General features: G+C 35.3%; 1 protein-coding gene across 3 annotated transcripts in view; it reads right to left on the bottom strand.

Moving 5' to 3' along the window:
• Positions 1-7,940: 7,940 nt before the first annotated feature.
• LOC120629513 (guanine nucleotide-binding protein subunit gamma-e) overlaps positions 7,941-14,950 on the bottom strand; it is a 28,411-nt gene continuing 21,401 nt past the window's right edge. For all 3 annotated transcript variants that reach the window (XM_039898461.1, XM_039898459.1, XM_039898460.1), the window contains exon 4: positions 7,941-10,627. In XM_039898461.1, the coding sequence (XP_039754395.1) occupies positions 10,522-10,627 (106 nt within the window). In that variant the 3' untranslated portion in view covers positions 7,941-10,521. The remainder of the gene's footprint in view (positions 10,628-14,950) is intronic.

Here is a 14,950-nt window from a genome sequence, read left to right as displayed (position 1 = left end):
TTAGAAACCCAACGTACATCTACTGTGTGCCCCGCTCAATGCCACTTTAGCTTCGCGACTCGCTGAGCTAAGTCGGTAACTCTAGTTGTTCCACAGATCTCCTCATTTCTCTGAGTTGACCACGTAGAGAAACTCCTTGCATATTAAAAATTCATTTATTTCAAGTAGGCCTAATATAAGCATTTTTGAAACGTAAAGTTGTCTGTTTATAGTGACTCTACCACCGGTTCGGAAGGCAAATTCAGCTGAGAAGAAACCGGCAAAAAACTGAGCAGTTTCTCTTTACCAACATCAACTTGTTTACCATTTAAATTTTAACATTAATTTTTCTATCTTGTGAGACATGAAAGCAAAGACGGATGCTTCCAAGCAACCTTGTCACTAAGAAATTCATCAATTGTATAGTAACCTCGCGCGTAACGTGTTTTAACAGTCTATAAAATAATGCATTGGTAGGTAAAAAATTACCTTAAGTATCACATTTTAAAACGACCGACTGGCGCAGTGGGCAGCGACACTGCTTTCTGAGTTTGAGTTCTGAGTTCAATTGGAACATGTTTGTGTGATGGGCACGAATGGTTTTCAGTGTCTGGGTGTTAATCTATATATTATAAGTTTTTATGTAAATTATTCATAAAAATATTCGTCAGTCATCTTAGTACTCATAACACAAGCTACGCTTACTTTGAGGCCAGATGGCGATGTGTATATTGTCGTACTATATTTATTTATTTGTTTATTTATAAATGCGTCTACTCAATCCCACAAATCACCTATGTACCTTACGCAGGCGATTTGCTAAAGACGCATCTTCGCATACGCATGCAGAACTTTTACTATGTCGTTTAAACTGAACAACTAATACTAACTCCCAATACCTTACAAATTGCTGCTGTCACCGTGGTTGAAGCTTATATACAGCAGCACAACTCACTTCTATTTAATAGTTTACATGTAATACACACATTAAAAGTGCCATCTATGTGCCTTATTGAATACAGAAATATTTGACTTTGAATTTGACTTTGCATGGCATCAAACCACATCAATATCGCACTTAACCGACCTAGCTAATCTAAAACTCATACACATCAAAAGTACCATCTATATATGTGCCTAATTGAATAAAAAATATTTAATAGATTAAGTTATCACTTCTATCCGCAGTCCCCGAAGCCTGCCCCACAGAATTAAGATCATACAGAAACCGTTTAAACGACTTAAATTTAACTCCACAGTCTCAAACAGGCGTTAAGTCACTACATTCAATTTAGCAGTTGACAGTAATCATTTTAGGTTTAATGTTTTCACAGCGCTCACCAGACACAACTAAGCTAGAAAGGTCGGCACAAGTTATTCAGAGCAATAAAGAAACCTTCTTAACATTTTAGTTAAACTAAAGTTAGAATAGGATTATTCCTTCATAATATAAAAGCTTATAAACACAACTCACATAAAATTTAGACTTGACTCTAGATCTGAGATAAAATGACAAAACAGAAATATAATAACGTGAAATTTAAAACAGAGCTGGAAAACCCATTAAACCATACATCACAGATAATATATTGTTCCTGACGGTGAAGGTAGAACCGTTCCTTGGCGACGGCCCAAGCTCTTAGATGGTATCAACACAAAGTTGAAATTGTTGAGAGTGAGTTCTATTGATAACGGCAATTCGATTTGAGTTTAAAAGCAGTACATAAAACTTAAAAAAAAAACTTCAAAATCAAAGAAGTTGTATATAAATATATACTAATGTTTATAATACTCCCTTCAATGAGTAGTTGAAATAAAGACGATATTGCGTTTCTGTGAAAATACAAGAAACAACATTTAAAGCCCTTACTTCAGGTCTTTAAAATCAAAATAATTTTTCTTAAACATCCTTTTCTTTATGTCACTTATCACTGTAAAAACATTGGTGACTTTCAGAAAAGGTTCAATATATGAACTCGAGAAAAGAGTTCTTTACAAATATACTACGCCAATACACACACTGCCATCTAGCCCCAAAATAAGCGTAGCTTGTGTTACCGATACGGGTGACTGATGAATATTTTTTTTTATTACCGCTTATTTCATTGATTATTCCCAAGGTAATTTTGGACATACCAATGCATAAGTTTAAACACAAGGATAAATATTGTAAATTGTAAAATGATGTTGAAAATAGGCAATCTGAGTTTCTTACTGGCTCTTGCCAGTAGAATCTGCCTTCAAAATCGGTGTTAGAGTCACTTCAAGTAGACTGAATTGAAGTTTCAAAAGTGTTTCAAAAGTTCTAGGCCTACTTGAAATAAATTAATTTCGAATTTTAAATTTTTTGTTATTCGCTTTAATTTTAAGCGGAGTTTTTGTTATCTGTAGAACAAGCAGACAAGTTAAACGTTGTATTGATGTTGCGAACACGCTTTTGGGCGGATGCCAAGCATTCTGTTATACCTTCGTCGAGGACAATTTATCTGAGATGCGCAGGCAATATTCGATTTACTTGTTCTGGTTCAAATTTATGTGTGACGACCTTTTTGGTGCAGTGTGATGCGGCTTGCCTTTTAGGACGCTTTCTCATCTTCGGCATACTCATTTTCAATTTGAGCTTTGCAATATGAGATTGAAATAACTTAAGCTAATAAAAATCTATGTACCTAGTTGTTCACTGCGAATAAAATATGTGTTAATCTTGACCAAATTTCTGACTGAATGCTTGTCCGGTTTACACGATGCAGTAAAATTTTTTCGAGAGAATATTAAGTCAAAGTTATTTCGGACAAAAACTTTAGGTACATTTTTAATTAGCTGTCAAAATTTTGGAATATATAATTACTATTTATGTAGATTTTACCGAGAATAAGCGGTGATAGCCCAGTGGGCAGGAATTGAACTTCAATTTCGGGGGGCGAGCTCGAATCCCAACACGCACCTCTAACTTGTGCGTTTTATGCAATTAATCTCCCGCTCCCGCTGTCATAACGTTATCAACCGTAAAAATTATAGAAGGAGTAATCAAAGTTAGGGATTTCTTTGGATATCATAAAAACCGCATACGAAGAGAAACATTCAGGTGAACCGGGCCTGGAATATGGCTTAGAGGGATTCAGCGAGTGATTTAGAGGCTTTTGCGGGCCACTAAAAATAGTAATATAAGTGTTATAACAGAGAAATAGGGTTGCGGGAAGCGCATAAATCCGGGTGTGGATTTTTTTATTTATTTAAGTTATCTATGTGAGCTGACAATAAAAGTAAGTAGCATAAAATCAATGCATTTTCCCTTCGGGAAAGAATAAAGAAAATGAATTAAAAAGACATTGTCATTTGATATGGTGATATTAAAGATATGGATGAACGATGACATTATGTCTTTGCACTACCTTTAAAATAATTTTTATTAAATTAAAATAAATAAATAAATATACTACGACAATACGCACACCACTATCTAGACCAAAGGAAAGCGTAGCTTGTGTTATGGGTACTAAGATGACTGTTGTATAATTTTATAAATAATATACATAAATACTTATAATATACGACGGCCGATTGGCGCAGTTTGCAGCGACCCTGCTTTCTGAGCCCAAGGCTGTGGGTTCGATTCCCACTACTGGAAAATGTTTGTGTGATGAGCATGAATTTTTTTAGTGTCTGGGTGTTTATACGTATATTCTAAGTATTTATGTATATTATTCATAAAACTATTCATCAGTCATCTTAGTACCCATAACACAAGCTACGCTTACTTTGGGGCTAGAAGGCGATGTGTGTATTGTCGTAGTATATTTATTTATTTATTTATTATACAGATAAACTCCCAGACACTGAAAGACATTCATGTTCATGACAGAAACATTTTCCATTAGTGGGAATCGAACCCATGGCCTTGGACTCAGAAAGCAGGGTGGCTGCTCACTGCGCCAATCGGCCGTCATTTAGGTTAAATGTAATTTCATTTTGTTTACTAAATAATAACTACAATGTAACTTTAATATTTGCAAAAAATATAAGCCGTCTGTGCATTTATGGGTTCCAACCCAAATGAGTTATCCATGTTGAATTCGAAATAAGAGATATTATGCCTTAAGGTGAAAGCTAGAATCAGTAAAGTGCATCGTTGACATGTGCATGTTTTGGCATGCGCATGAAACAAGTTTCTTAAACAGCATTTAGCTTTTACCTTTCCTCTATGGCTAGAAAATATATGCTGGATATAGGTTTTGGGCGTTCCAAACTTGATGTCGTCTGTTCACTTGGTTGGGGGTCGACCAACGCTGCGCTTACCGGTGCAGGGATGCCACTCCAACACCTTGGAAACCCAACGTCCATCGGTTCTCCTAGTTATGTGCCCCGCCCATTGCCACTTTAGTTCGCGACTCGTTGAGCTATGCCGGTAATTCTAGTTCTTCTACAGATCTCCTCATTTCTGATTTGATCATGTAGAGATACTCCTAACATAGCTCTTTCCATTGCCCGCTGATTTACTCTGATGCCTTCTTATGAGGCCCATAGTTAGCGACCACGTCTCAGATCCTGTGAGATGGTGATAACAAAAAACACCCGGTTAAGTTTGTTGCGAGCTTCTTCTTAGACCAGGCGTTTGGAACCCTCGTAGCTTAAGTTGTAAGATTACGAATATGGTTATCGCCAGCATCTCACTACCGTGTACACATTTCTCATTTAATGCACGCATTAAAAGTACCACCTATGGACCTAATTGAATAAAGATATTTTTGACTTTGACTTTAAAGTGAGAAAACGACCCTGCTAAAACACCTGAGGGTCTTTGAACAATATACAGGTTAAATATAAATAAGAGATAGCTCTCTGCGTGTAGTTGTTTACGTTTAAACTAACAACTTTTGTTCTACGACCTTTTTTTTACTCTAAAGTTTTTGAAATATTTAATATTCTAAATGTTCCGTACTTCTTATTTGTCTGTAATGTTACAACGTGCAAGAGTGCGCGAAGCACGACTCTATCGTGCGTGCTCGCAGTTGTTTAGCAATAGTATAGGACTATGGTGGCTGTATGGGTGACTGACTATGGGCTGATCACGTGTATTTCGTTTAACAGCGTAATGTCACGTGGGGGCTTTCTGGTATATGTGTATAGATATCCATATATATTATACATACATTAGACATACATATATAGGTACGTTTATATAATATGAATATCATATATGTATATGTTTATATATATATATATATATATATATATACATAATTTTACGTATATAAGTTATACTAGATGTGCCCTGCGGCTTCGCCCGCGTAATTTTGGGAGGCAGCGTACCTACTGCTACATTGTCTACACCTATAGTCATATATGAGCATTTAAGATTTTGATCTGATGAGATCTGACGTAATTTTTTTTTTCAATGTTATTTCTAATACCACCAAGAATATGTATAAAAAGTTTCATTATGATCGGTTCAGTAGTTTTCGAGTGAAAGCGTAACAAACAAACTTACATTTATATTTATAATATTAGTAGGGATGTACAAAACTATCTACGTTGACATTGTCAACAAACAAAAAAGAAAATACGAGACTGTTTTGTTTAAATGAAGTTTATTATGTTTAATTACGGTACAGACGGCTGTATAGGTAACGACCTTTGCCTTTTCTTTACTTCTGTCAAATACATGGTAAGGACATGTTGATACCGAAGTAGCTAAAAGCCCATTCAACATACTAAATCTACACAACTATGTTATGAGCGTACCCGTTCATATACAATCTCTAGAATATTCTTTATGTTTATCCCAGTGCCCTATTTCGGTGTTATTACAATATATTACTATTTTGCAGTGGGCTGTTAAAGCCGGTATATCATTTGGTGAATCCTTTAAGCCAGTATTCCACCGGCAAGAGGCGGTCTGATCCGGTTTTAGCCGCATTTAACCAGTTTTACCTCTCGCGTCAGCCTTGATTAGGTTTTATGATATCCCTAGGATACAGTTTTGTTTACTCAGACCTCAAAATTACACAACGTTTTTGTACCTATACTATCCATAACCCATACTATGCTTTATTATATTAAACTATCCTAATCTTAACTAAGAATATAAACGGGAATGTATGTTGGTAAGCTTTCACGTCTTATATGCTCAACCGATCGTCTTAAAATTTTTGCACGTAACTTGTTGCACGTACAGACAAGGACTTAATATCAAGGTAAGACAACCGGAATTGATCAAGATCATCTACATTAACACCAGCAAAGCCGCGAGCAATGGTTAATAACATAAAAACTGCGAAGGATTGTCTGTTTATTTGTTACCTATGTTTGGCTCAACCATTTCACAGATCATGAAGGAATTCGGCTTGCGTCGTGGAGATGGACTTCTTATTAAAATGAACCCAAGAAACGAAAATTAATTCAGACCTGCTTGACTCATTGAATAGAAAAGGTCACCAACTTTAATGTTCGATCGCATCGTCATCATCAACCCATTACCAGTTCACTGCAGGGCACGGATCATGATTAGGGTTTAGGCCGTAGTCTACCACGCTGGCCAAGTGCGGATTGGAAGATTTCACACGCCCTTGAAAACGTTTTAGAGAGAACTTTAGAGAGAAGGCATTCAGGTTTCCTCACGATGTTTCCCGCTTAATAATAACTCCGAAAAATCAGTGGTGAGTGCCGATGTATCACCCGAAATCGTCTGTAGTGACATTTTACATCCTCTGAAAGTAAGGTGGTAGGGGCCGGCTAAACGTCTAGATAATCGTCACGCATAATCTGAATATTTTAGGACCAAATTTTAGGACCTTTGATACAAAAATGGAGATTTAGGTGCGGTAATTATAGAACATGATAAATCACTTTCCTTGGCTAACATCGACTGGCAGAAACCGGTTGTACTAAGCATTCCGATCGGGAGGCATAATTGAAGGCGAAGGACTTGCACAGAAGCTTATATTATAAAAAAATTCAGCAAATAGCTTCGCCCAGAGATTTATTTGAGGAAACAGCAGGGTTTGTCTGTGCCTTATAAGGATTAGGTGGTTAAGACGTGGAAATATCGAAAGTACATTATGTAGGATGGCACTCACGACATCTGCCAAGCATGTCGATATCTTGGCAAGTCACTCAGAAATCTGCTTTTCGGCTGTTCTGCGCTTCCAAGCTCTGAGATGTTGCACACACACAACCAAGGCGCCAAGGTCTTATGTCTAAGGTTTGCTCTAACGTACGGTATCTAGGTCGGAAGGTTACCGCACTATAAGTACTCACCGGAGCCGGTATTCAAGCATGACGATGTCTGGCTCTACAGACTCTTGTCCCTTATTACTGACAGGACGACTCTAGCTAATAACCTTGACGTGATGAGGGTTTTTGTGGGCCTCACATTTATGACGGGAACCTCATGACAGCTGTGACAGAGGAAAAACGCAAGTACCCAGGTCTGGTTTACCAGGTTACCGCCATGTGGCTCTTGGTGTCAACTGTACACTGATCCTATCTTTATTTAGTTATATCTATGGATATATTTAGTCCAAGACCATCTTAGTCGACTGTAGTTCTGAGAAAGTTTGGTCGCAGCTAAGATGCAGAAAGTAAGAGTGAAAGAAATGTGTTGCTTGACTCTACGTCTGAGTCCGTGAGTTCCCATCGCAGATATTGATTATTGAAAACTGACGTTAGACTGCATTATCGCTAACTTCTTTAATAAAATAACTCTTACTATAAACTTTTTGTAAAAGTTGTGCGTAGGAAAGAAAAAATAATATATTTATAGGAGAATAAATAAGCACAGAAATTACAGATTTTGATTTATTTCAGTGATTACTGATTACATATTAATAATAACATAATACCTTAGCCTATTGATTCTAAAAAAATCATTTCCAATATCACCTTAACTAGTTATTAAATTTTTGATTAATCCGTTAAAAAGTACCGATTAAGCTTAATTAAAACACTAATATTAAATAATACGTCACATGGTTACAACTTATTTATTGCACACACACATATATGACGAAGTATTTAATACAAATGTACTTGTTGATTAGGAAGGACAGAACTGCCCAAGAAGGAAGTCAAAAAATCTTTGGTTTACTTAATTCAAACAAAAAAACTTAGAAATAAAATAAACTATTATATATTAAAAACAAAACACGCAATAATATATTATTTTAAAGAGGACCACCTTGAAAATGTATATACTGTTGTACTCGCTTAAGTGATTGTGGTCAAACAGAACTTTGTCATCGCGTTCAAACTCTCGACTGAGATCCCTTAATTTATTTACTAGAACATTTTTAAATCAACTCGTTACATTTTTATTATTTTCTTTTATATAACTACGGCTAATTCTCTGAATTGCAACTTTTATCGTGTAATTTAACAAACAACTTTGATTTTTTGCTTTTAATTTATAACTAAGACTACGAATTACTCTCTAACTTCCTATGTTTAAATCTATTCTCGACTAAGAAAGGACAGTTTCAATGAACGTATAAGTGAAACTTATTAATGAGGAAGAAGAAGTAGATGAAGAAGATGAGCATAGTTTGAAAATAGATGAAGTGATGGACGTAGGAACAAATAATGAATTAGAAATTGACATGAGATTTTTAAGGGGGGACAAAATTGCAAAGATGAAATCATTTAAGAAGTTAGTCCGCGATAACAATTTATTGTCGGTTTTAGCAAAATTTCGGACAAACGACAATGATAAGCATCTAAACAAATGGGAAATACTCACAGCCAGAATGATTCTCCATAGTTCGTGTCTAGAAATGGTAAGGAGGAAGGTTTTTTTTTTTATAAATTTATGTTTATAATTTTAGGTTAGATTTTAATTTAATCTATAATTACCTACCGTGCGTAAGTTTAAATTTTCTATTTTATTCAAAATTAGGATTAAAGGTCATTCCATTTTAATGGAATGTTAGATCAATAGCACTACGCGAGGTTGTGAAGCTATTAGACCTCCTAATTAATACAACACCACCTTTGGAGATGTATATTATAATCAAGAGGAATTTTAGCAATTCAGACCCGTTAATCTTAGATATAATTTAGAAGAAGTTTATTTTGGAAACTACGATAGCTCGCGAATAATTTTCGTGACATAGGTAAAGTTTATTTCAATTTATATCTTGAATTAATACTAAGCTAATCAAGTGCTAGATTTAAAGTCATAGTTAATAGATTTATTTTTCTAATTTTAAATATTTGGGAAGGGGAAGATGAACTCAAACCAATCATAATGTGGAAAGATAATGCAGAAAAGGACAATACGAGGATATATAGAGGGGTCATAAATAATGAAACATACATAACGAAGCTTATGAGGAGCGTAGAAGATAAGACGCTAAGATTTATTTAGTAGAAGCATTACTAGTTAATGGCACTGCGGAATGTACCTGTGTTCATAAAAAAGTATCCTATATCAACTTATCATTACTTTTGTTTCAAACAAGATTATGTCGCATTTATTCATGAAAGTTACCTTAAGATTAATTTTCACTGCGCTACATTTAACATTTCGTCATTTTAACACTTCGCCTAAGATTTCTTTATTGCCAATACCTAATTTAAATTCATGGTTGTTATTCGTATTTCTGTGATCCAGCAAATAGATGTTAAGTTGTGATGTGCGATTATACCCTATATTTTAACTATAATTATTTTATATTTAATCGTTTAAATCTAAAGATTCACGAGCTCAATGAATCTTCACATTTAACTGTGTTTTAAAACTATCGCGATGGCAAAGTTTCTGTTCACGACCAAAATATGAGAAAAACTTACGGTTTATGTAACTAAACTACCCGAAGCAGTTCAACAAAGTTCTGCGTACTTCGTCTGTTTAAATTAGAATCCAAAGCAGATCCACGCAAATTTCTTAGAGGAAGTTGCTTTTCTTTGCGTGGAAGTGCTTGGATTCCTCAATCATATTACTCTATTTTAAACATTTTCAAGGCGTTTCCCCATCAAATTAAAATCTCTCAACTTCAAAGTAAAATACGTCGGTATGAACATACATTGTCATGTTTAAGTTTAAATTTACAATTTTAACTCCTCCCACATTAACTTTTCCATTTTATCCTCTACCGATAGACCCGACCGAACGTTACTTTACTAGAAATACAAAATTTAACGTATTTACAACCATTTTTAATCCTTTTAACAAAACACTCATAAGTACATACTTGCGACGCGCACAGTCAAAATGTACATTCCTTACATTATTTTTATTATGAGGACTAGATTATCTTGGGGAACGAAAACCGTTTTTATGGAATCTCTGGTAAAACGAATCGAACTGGTGTTTTGGCAAGGCTAGCGTTCTTCGTTCTGACTTGTTTCTATTTTACTATTTTTCTTTATATTGTCTGGCAGTTGCGAATGTTCAATTTCGTTTGTTACTTCTTTTCAATCTTACTTTTATCTGCAATTGCGCCGGTGGATCGGACCAGACCAATAACGATTTCGTCGTGCCAAAACGATATAATGTCTTTTAGAATTTTTGGTGATATTTTTTTGTTGTTTTTACTTAGATTATGATTACATGATGATGCATTTCCCTTTCTCGGCCCAAGGGTTGTTTTTCTTGTCTGGGGCGTGTATAAGAGGATCATTTTTCTCATTTTCCTCTACGTATTCTCTCATTCTGAAACAAAAAAAGAGATTGGTAAATATGATAAATTATAATAATAGATGATGCAGCCAGAGGTGTAGCCTCAAATAAACGTATTCACTATTTACTTGCAGGTAATAAGTCCTATTATTGGTAGCCACGAAAACGAAACCCGTGGGCGTTTTTGCATATGAGTTGCTTGAGATTAATATTAATACCATTTATTAAGATTAAGGCTTAGGATTCTAATGGTTTTTTTTATCTATAGACCCGACCAGACTTTAGAGTTACTACAGTAGCTCTAAGCAATAATATCGAATAGTTTTAAGGGAATTTCGGTGTCCGACGACAAAAATATGACTATTGTTTTGGTTAGAAATCTTAAAATGAAAGACTAAATATACGGTCTCTCATATAATTGTAACCTCGATGGAGCATCGTCAAAATCAATACAGAATACTGCCAAGCTCACCATCTGTTTGTTATTGTTTGTCTATGCAGAGATTAAGGATGCGCTTCGTTTTTTTTATTACACTAAAGGTAAGCCCTTGTTTACCACAAACACGTTTACCACGAAATGGGAAAAAGTTTGTGAGCTAGCAACATTCCGCGCTCCCCGCGCACGTATCACACTCAGTGATATGTGCGCGGGGAGTTTCCATTTTTTTGGACACAATGTACTGCATGCAATAATGGCTGAATGTGGGTTCTGTATGTTTTTGATTCTGTGAAGAATTATTGAATTTATTGTTCACAAATTGCCATAACGGAATTACTATTTCTCCAAAATGGTCTGGAATTAAATCATAAGGACGCTCAAGAAGATTAAGTGACTTTGCGATTAAAAGGGGATTGCAACCTTTACCTCTTTGAACTGAACTCAAATAAAAACTTTTACTAAGCGGATATGTTGTAAAAATATGCCAAATTAAAAACCAAAAAGTTTGAAGAAGACTTATTGTGCTAACTCCACATACACGTTAAATTATTAATAAACGTTAAATAAATCAGGAAATACCTAAAAAAATAATTTCTATACTTAGGTAAGTTACTTAAGACCATACAAAAGTAAAACCAACCTAAGAGTAGTTAATTTCAATGCACTTAACTAAGTTTACGACAAAATTGGATGAACAAAGCTAATTTTCCAAATGGCTTAGCGATGTTAGGAATACGCATTACATAAATTTCCAAAGACACTTTTATACACTGAATTATTTATGAAATTGTATTCCGATCCACTCGCGTTACCGCGAGAGTAAATCACTTAACAAATAAAGTTTTTAAAGTTGCTACTCCGACGAATTTCCATCCATTCAATCTTATAACTATATTTACTTGGATATATGATAATAATTACTATCTGTAAGTAATATTCAAAACAATTGGCAGTAAGCCAAATAAAATTTAATGTTAAAATATTAAAAAATCAATTTCTGCACTAAGAATTACGCAAGCAACTGATCCAATTAAGTACCTATTCGAATATTTTTTTCTGCTGCATAAAATCATAAATTGTAGAATAGATACCGCCGCCGCATGGCACCGCTTACACTCGATTTAGGATACTTCTTATATATGTATTTTTTTTAATTTGAAAAAAATTATATCCACTTGTAAGCGGTGATACCCTATTTTGGTTAGGGTTTAGGCTCGGAAAACCGAGTTACATTCCCGGGGCGTCCCTCCAACTTTTCTGAGTTTTTAATTTAAGCAATTAAAATATCACTGAAGCAAAACGTAATGAAGAAACCAGCTAGCCTGAGAGTTCTTGATATCGTCCTCAAAAGCGTGTGGTGTCTATAAATCTTGGCCAGCGGAGTGGACTACGGCCTAATCCCTTCTCATTCTGGACCGTCAACGGGTTACCCATGATGATAATAAGTTATTTAGACAAAAAAAAACGTTGGTTGACCGAGTCACTTTTGTGTTCCGTAAAATAGTCACCGTGTTTATTCACAGTTGATTGTTAAATGTTCACACTGCCGTCAAGAACTCTTACTCTACTAGTTTGTCGCAGCGGCAAGAGCTATCAAAGATAAAACTCGCTCGCGGTACTCGTTTGGTAAAGATTAATATCTCGCCCTTCACCCTCGCACACTTGCTTAAAAGCTTATGGCCTAGCGATTAAACGTGAATAAGTAACATCTGCATAATCCGTACAGAAGTAATTCGTGGGATTGAGAATGTGCTGTGTGATTTTGGACCTACTATAGAGTAGGTACTAAGAACTAGTTTAAATAGTGCGTTAAAAAAATCCTTGTGAAAAGATTTCTAAAATATGAGTGAGATATGAGTTGTCATTAGTCTAAATGTTGTTTTGTTTTATTTATTAATTCATGTCTATTTAATGCATTTTATAAATTACAGAACTTCGCGTAGCGCCTTTGAGGCAAATATTGTAAATTTCACTAATGTCTTTTGATTTATAAAATAATATATTCATCCATTACGCCGAAATTTTCAAATTCCTGAGGTAATAAATAACGACCGTGCCGGATAATTTTTCAGGTTTTTGCTGTTAATCCTTGTATAGGTAAAGGCTATATTTTGGTAAAGTTATACCCTGGTGTGTTTTCGGGGAAATATGTATCCTAATCCTATATCAATTTCTAGGATGCAAGGTATATCATATAGTGTGTGACATTTCATTATGATCATTGCATAGGTTGATACGAAAACAGACAAGGGACACATTCGCATTTATTTAGTATGGATTAAGGAAGTGTGGTTAGATCTAAATGACTATGATTTCTGAATCTTGCGTTGAATTTTTTGAATCTTGAATCAGTTTTTATTACGGTCTCTCGCAAATCCTGTGGGAACCGTTTGTTTTCCTGGTATTCCTTTCAACTAACTCTATGCCAATAATACAGTAGATTGGTTGCTTAGTTCGGGCGTGAAGTAAGAACAAACCAACAAACTATAACACTCAATTATAATATGACTAGCTTCTGCCTGCGACTCCGTCTGCGTAGACTTCAGAATTGGGTCTAAAGCTTCACTCGTTAACAACCACGGGAACTATTTCAGAGTAAAGTACATGTCCTTTTCCATAGTATAGGTGACGCGCATACCAAATTTCAAAGCAGTCTGCCCGCGGCTTAGCTCGTTAACAATTTTCAATTTTCTTTTGGGAACTACGTTAGGACGGGATAAAAGGCAACCGATGTTCTCTTCCGATGTCAAAGGCTACATGTGTGCCAAATTTGATCCAAATCTGTTAAGCCGTTTTTGCATGATTGAGTAACAAACATCCACACTTTCACATTTATATATTGTTATTATTATATATTATATATAGTAGGAAGTAGGATTATCCATATAATACTTCTTTTTGGGACTGTATACGCAGCGCATTTCACACGCGCAATAAAAACTATCTCTCAACCGACTGCTTTCCGCAGCTAGACATAAATCTTAGGAGGGATTTCTACAAGTTTCTGCGCTGCTTCTGTCCAGCGAAGGGACTTTAGATTGCGTTTACATGAATTGAAAACTTCATGTAAACGCAATCGGGATTTACTCTGGTCGGGATTTACTCTGGTCGGGTCAGCTGGGGGTCTTCAGACGTTGCTAGTTACCACCCTATTAACAAAGACGTACCGCCATGCGATTTACCGTCTTTCGCGCGTAAAACACACGCCATGTGCATGGGCTCTTACATCTGTATATTTAGTTTAGTTTACTAAATTGAACTAAAATAGATTTATTGTTATGATTAGATATAACTCGTCTAGCGAAAGGCGCGTTAACCTAATTGATGTGGGGCTATTTTAGTTTAAACTTATGGCAGCCCGCGACTTCGGCTGCGTAAAGACGCCTCTAATCCTAAATTATCTTAACGAAAATAATAATTCTAAACCCATACCTGAATATTGTAAATGCAAATATTATGGGTTGTCTGCTTAGTTTGCTCATATATCACGCAACAACAGAGGGTCGTGAATTTGAGGATAATTTTCTTTCTTAATTTACACCTATTATGCTATGATAATACCACTAGGTGTTACCTAGGTTATCGCACTCAGACAAAAAATTAAAAAAAAAAATCTTCAGTTTATAATAGTATAAACTGAAGATTTTTTTTTTTAATTTTTTGTCTGAGTGCGATAACCTAGGTAACAGCTAGTCTGTTTTTTAAAATTCGCAGTGGGACGTTGGGAAACTAAGTGTGTCCATATAAAAAGGCGTTATTCTTTCTTTATTTTAAGTTTTAGAGTTTGGGTGGAGCTTTTTGTGATAGAGCTTGGCCGGGGCGATACTCCCGCCGTTCTTATTTCTACCTACTATATAAATATACATTTATGTGTTCCAGTCTGAAGGCCGCGTTGCCGGTGTAAATACAGTAACTAA

Source organism: Pararge aegeria, chromosome 14, assembly GCF_905163445.1.
Source record: "Pararge aegeria chromosome 14, ilParAegt1.1, whole genome shotgun sequence".
NCBI lineage: Eukaryota > Metazoa > Arthropoda > Insecta > Lepidoptera > Nymphalidae > Pararge > Pararge aegeria.
Note: the sequence above shows the minus strand (reverse complement) of the source record. Positions and strands in the feature narration are given on the sequence as shown.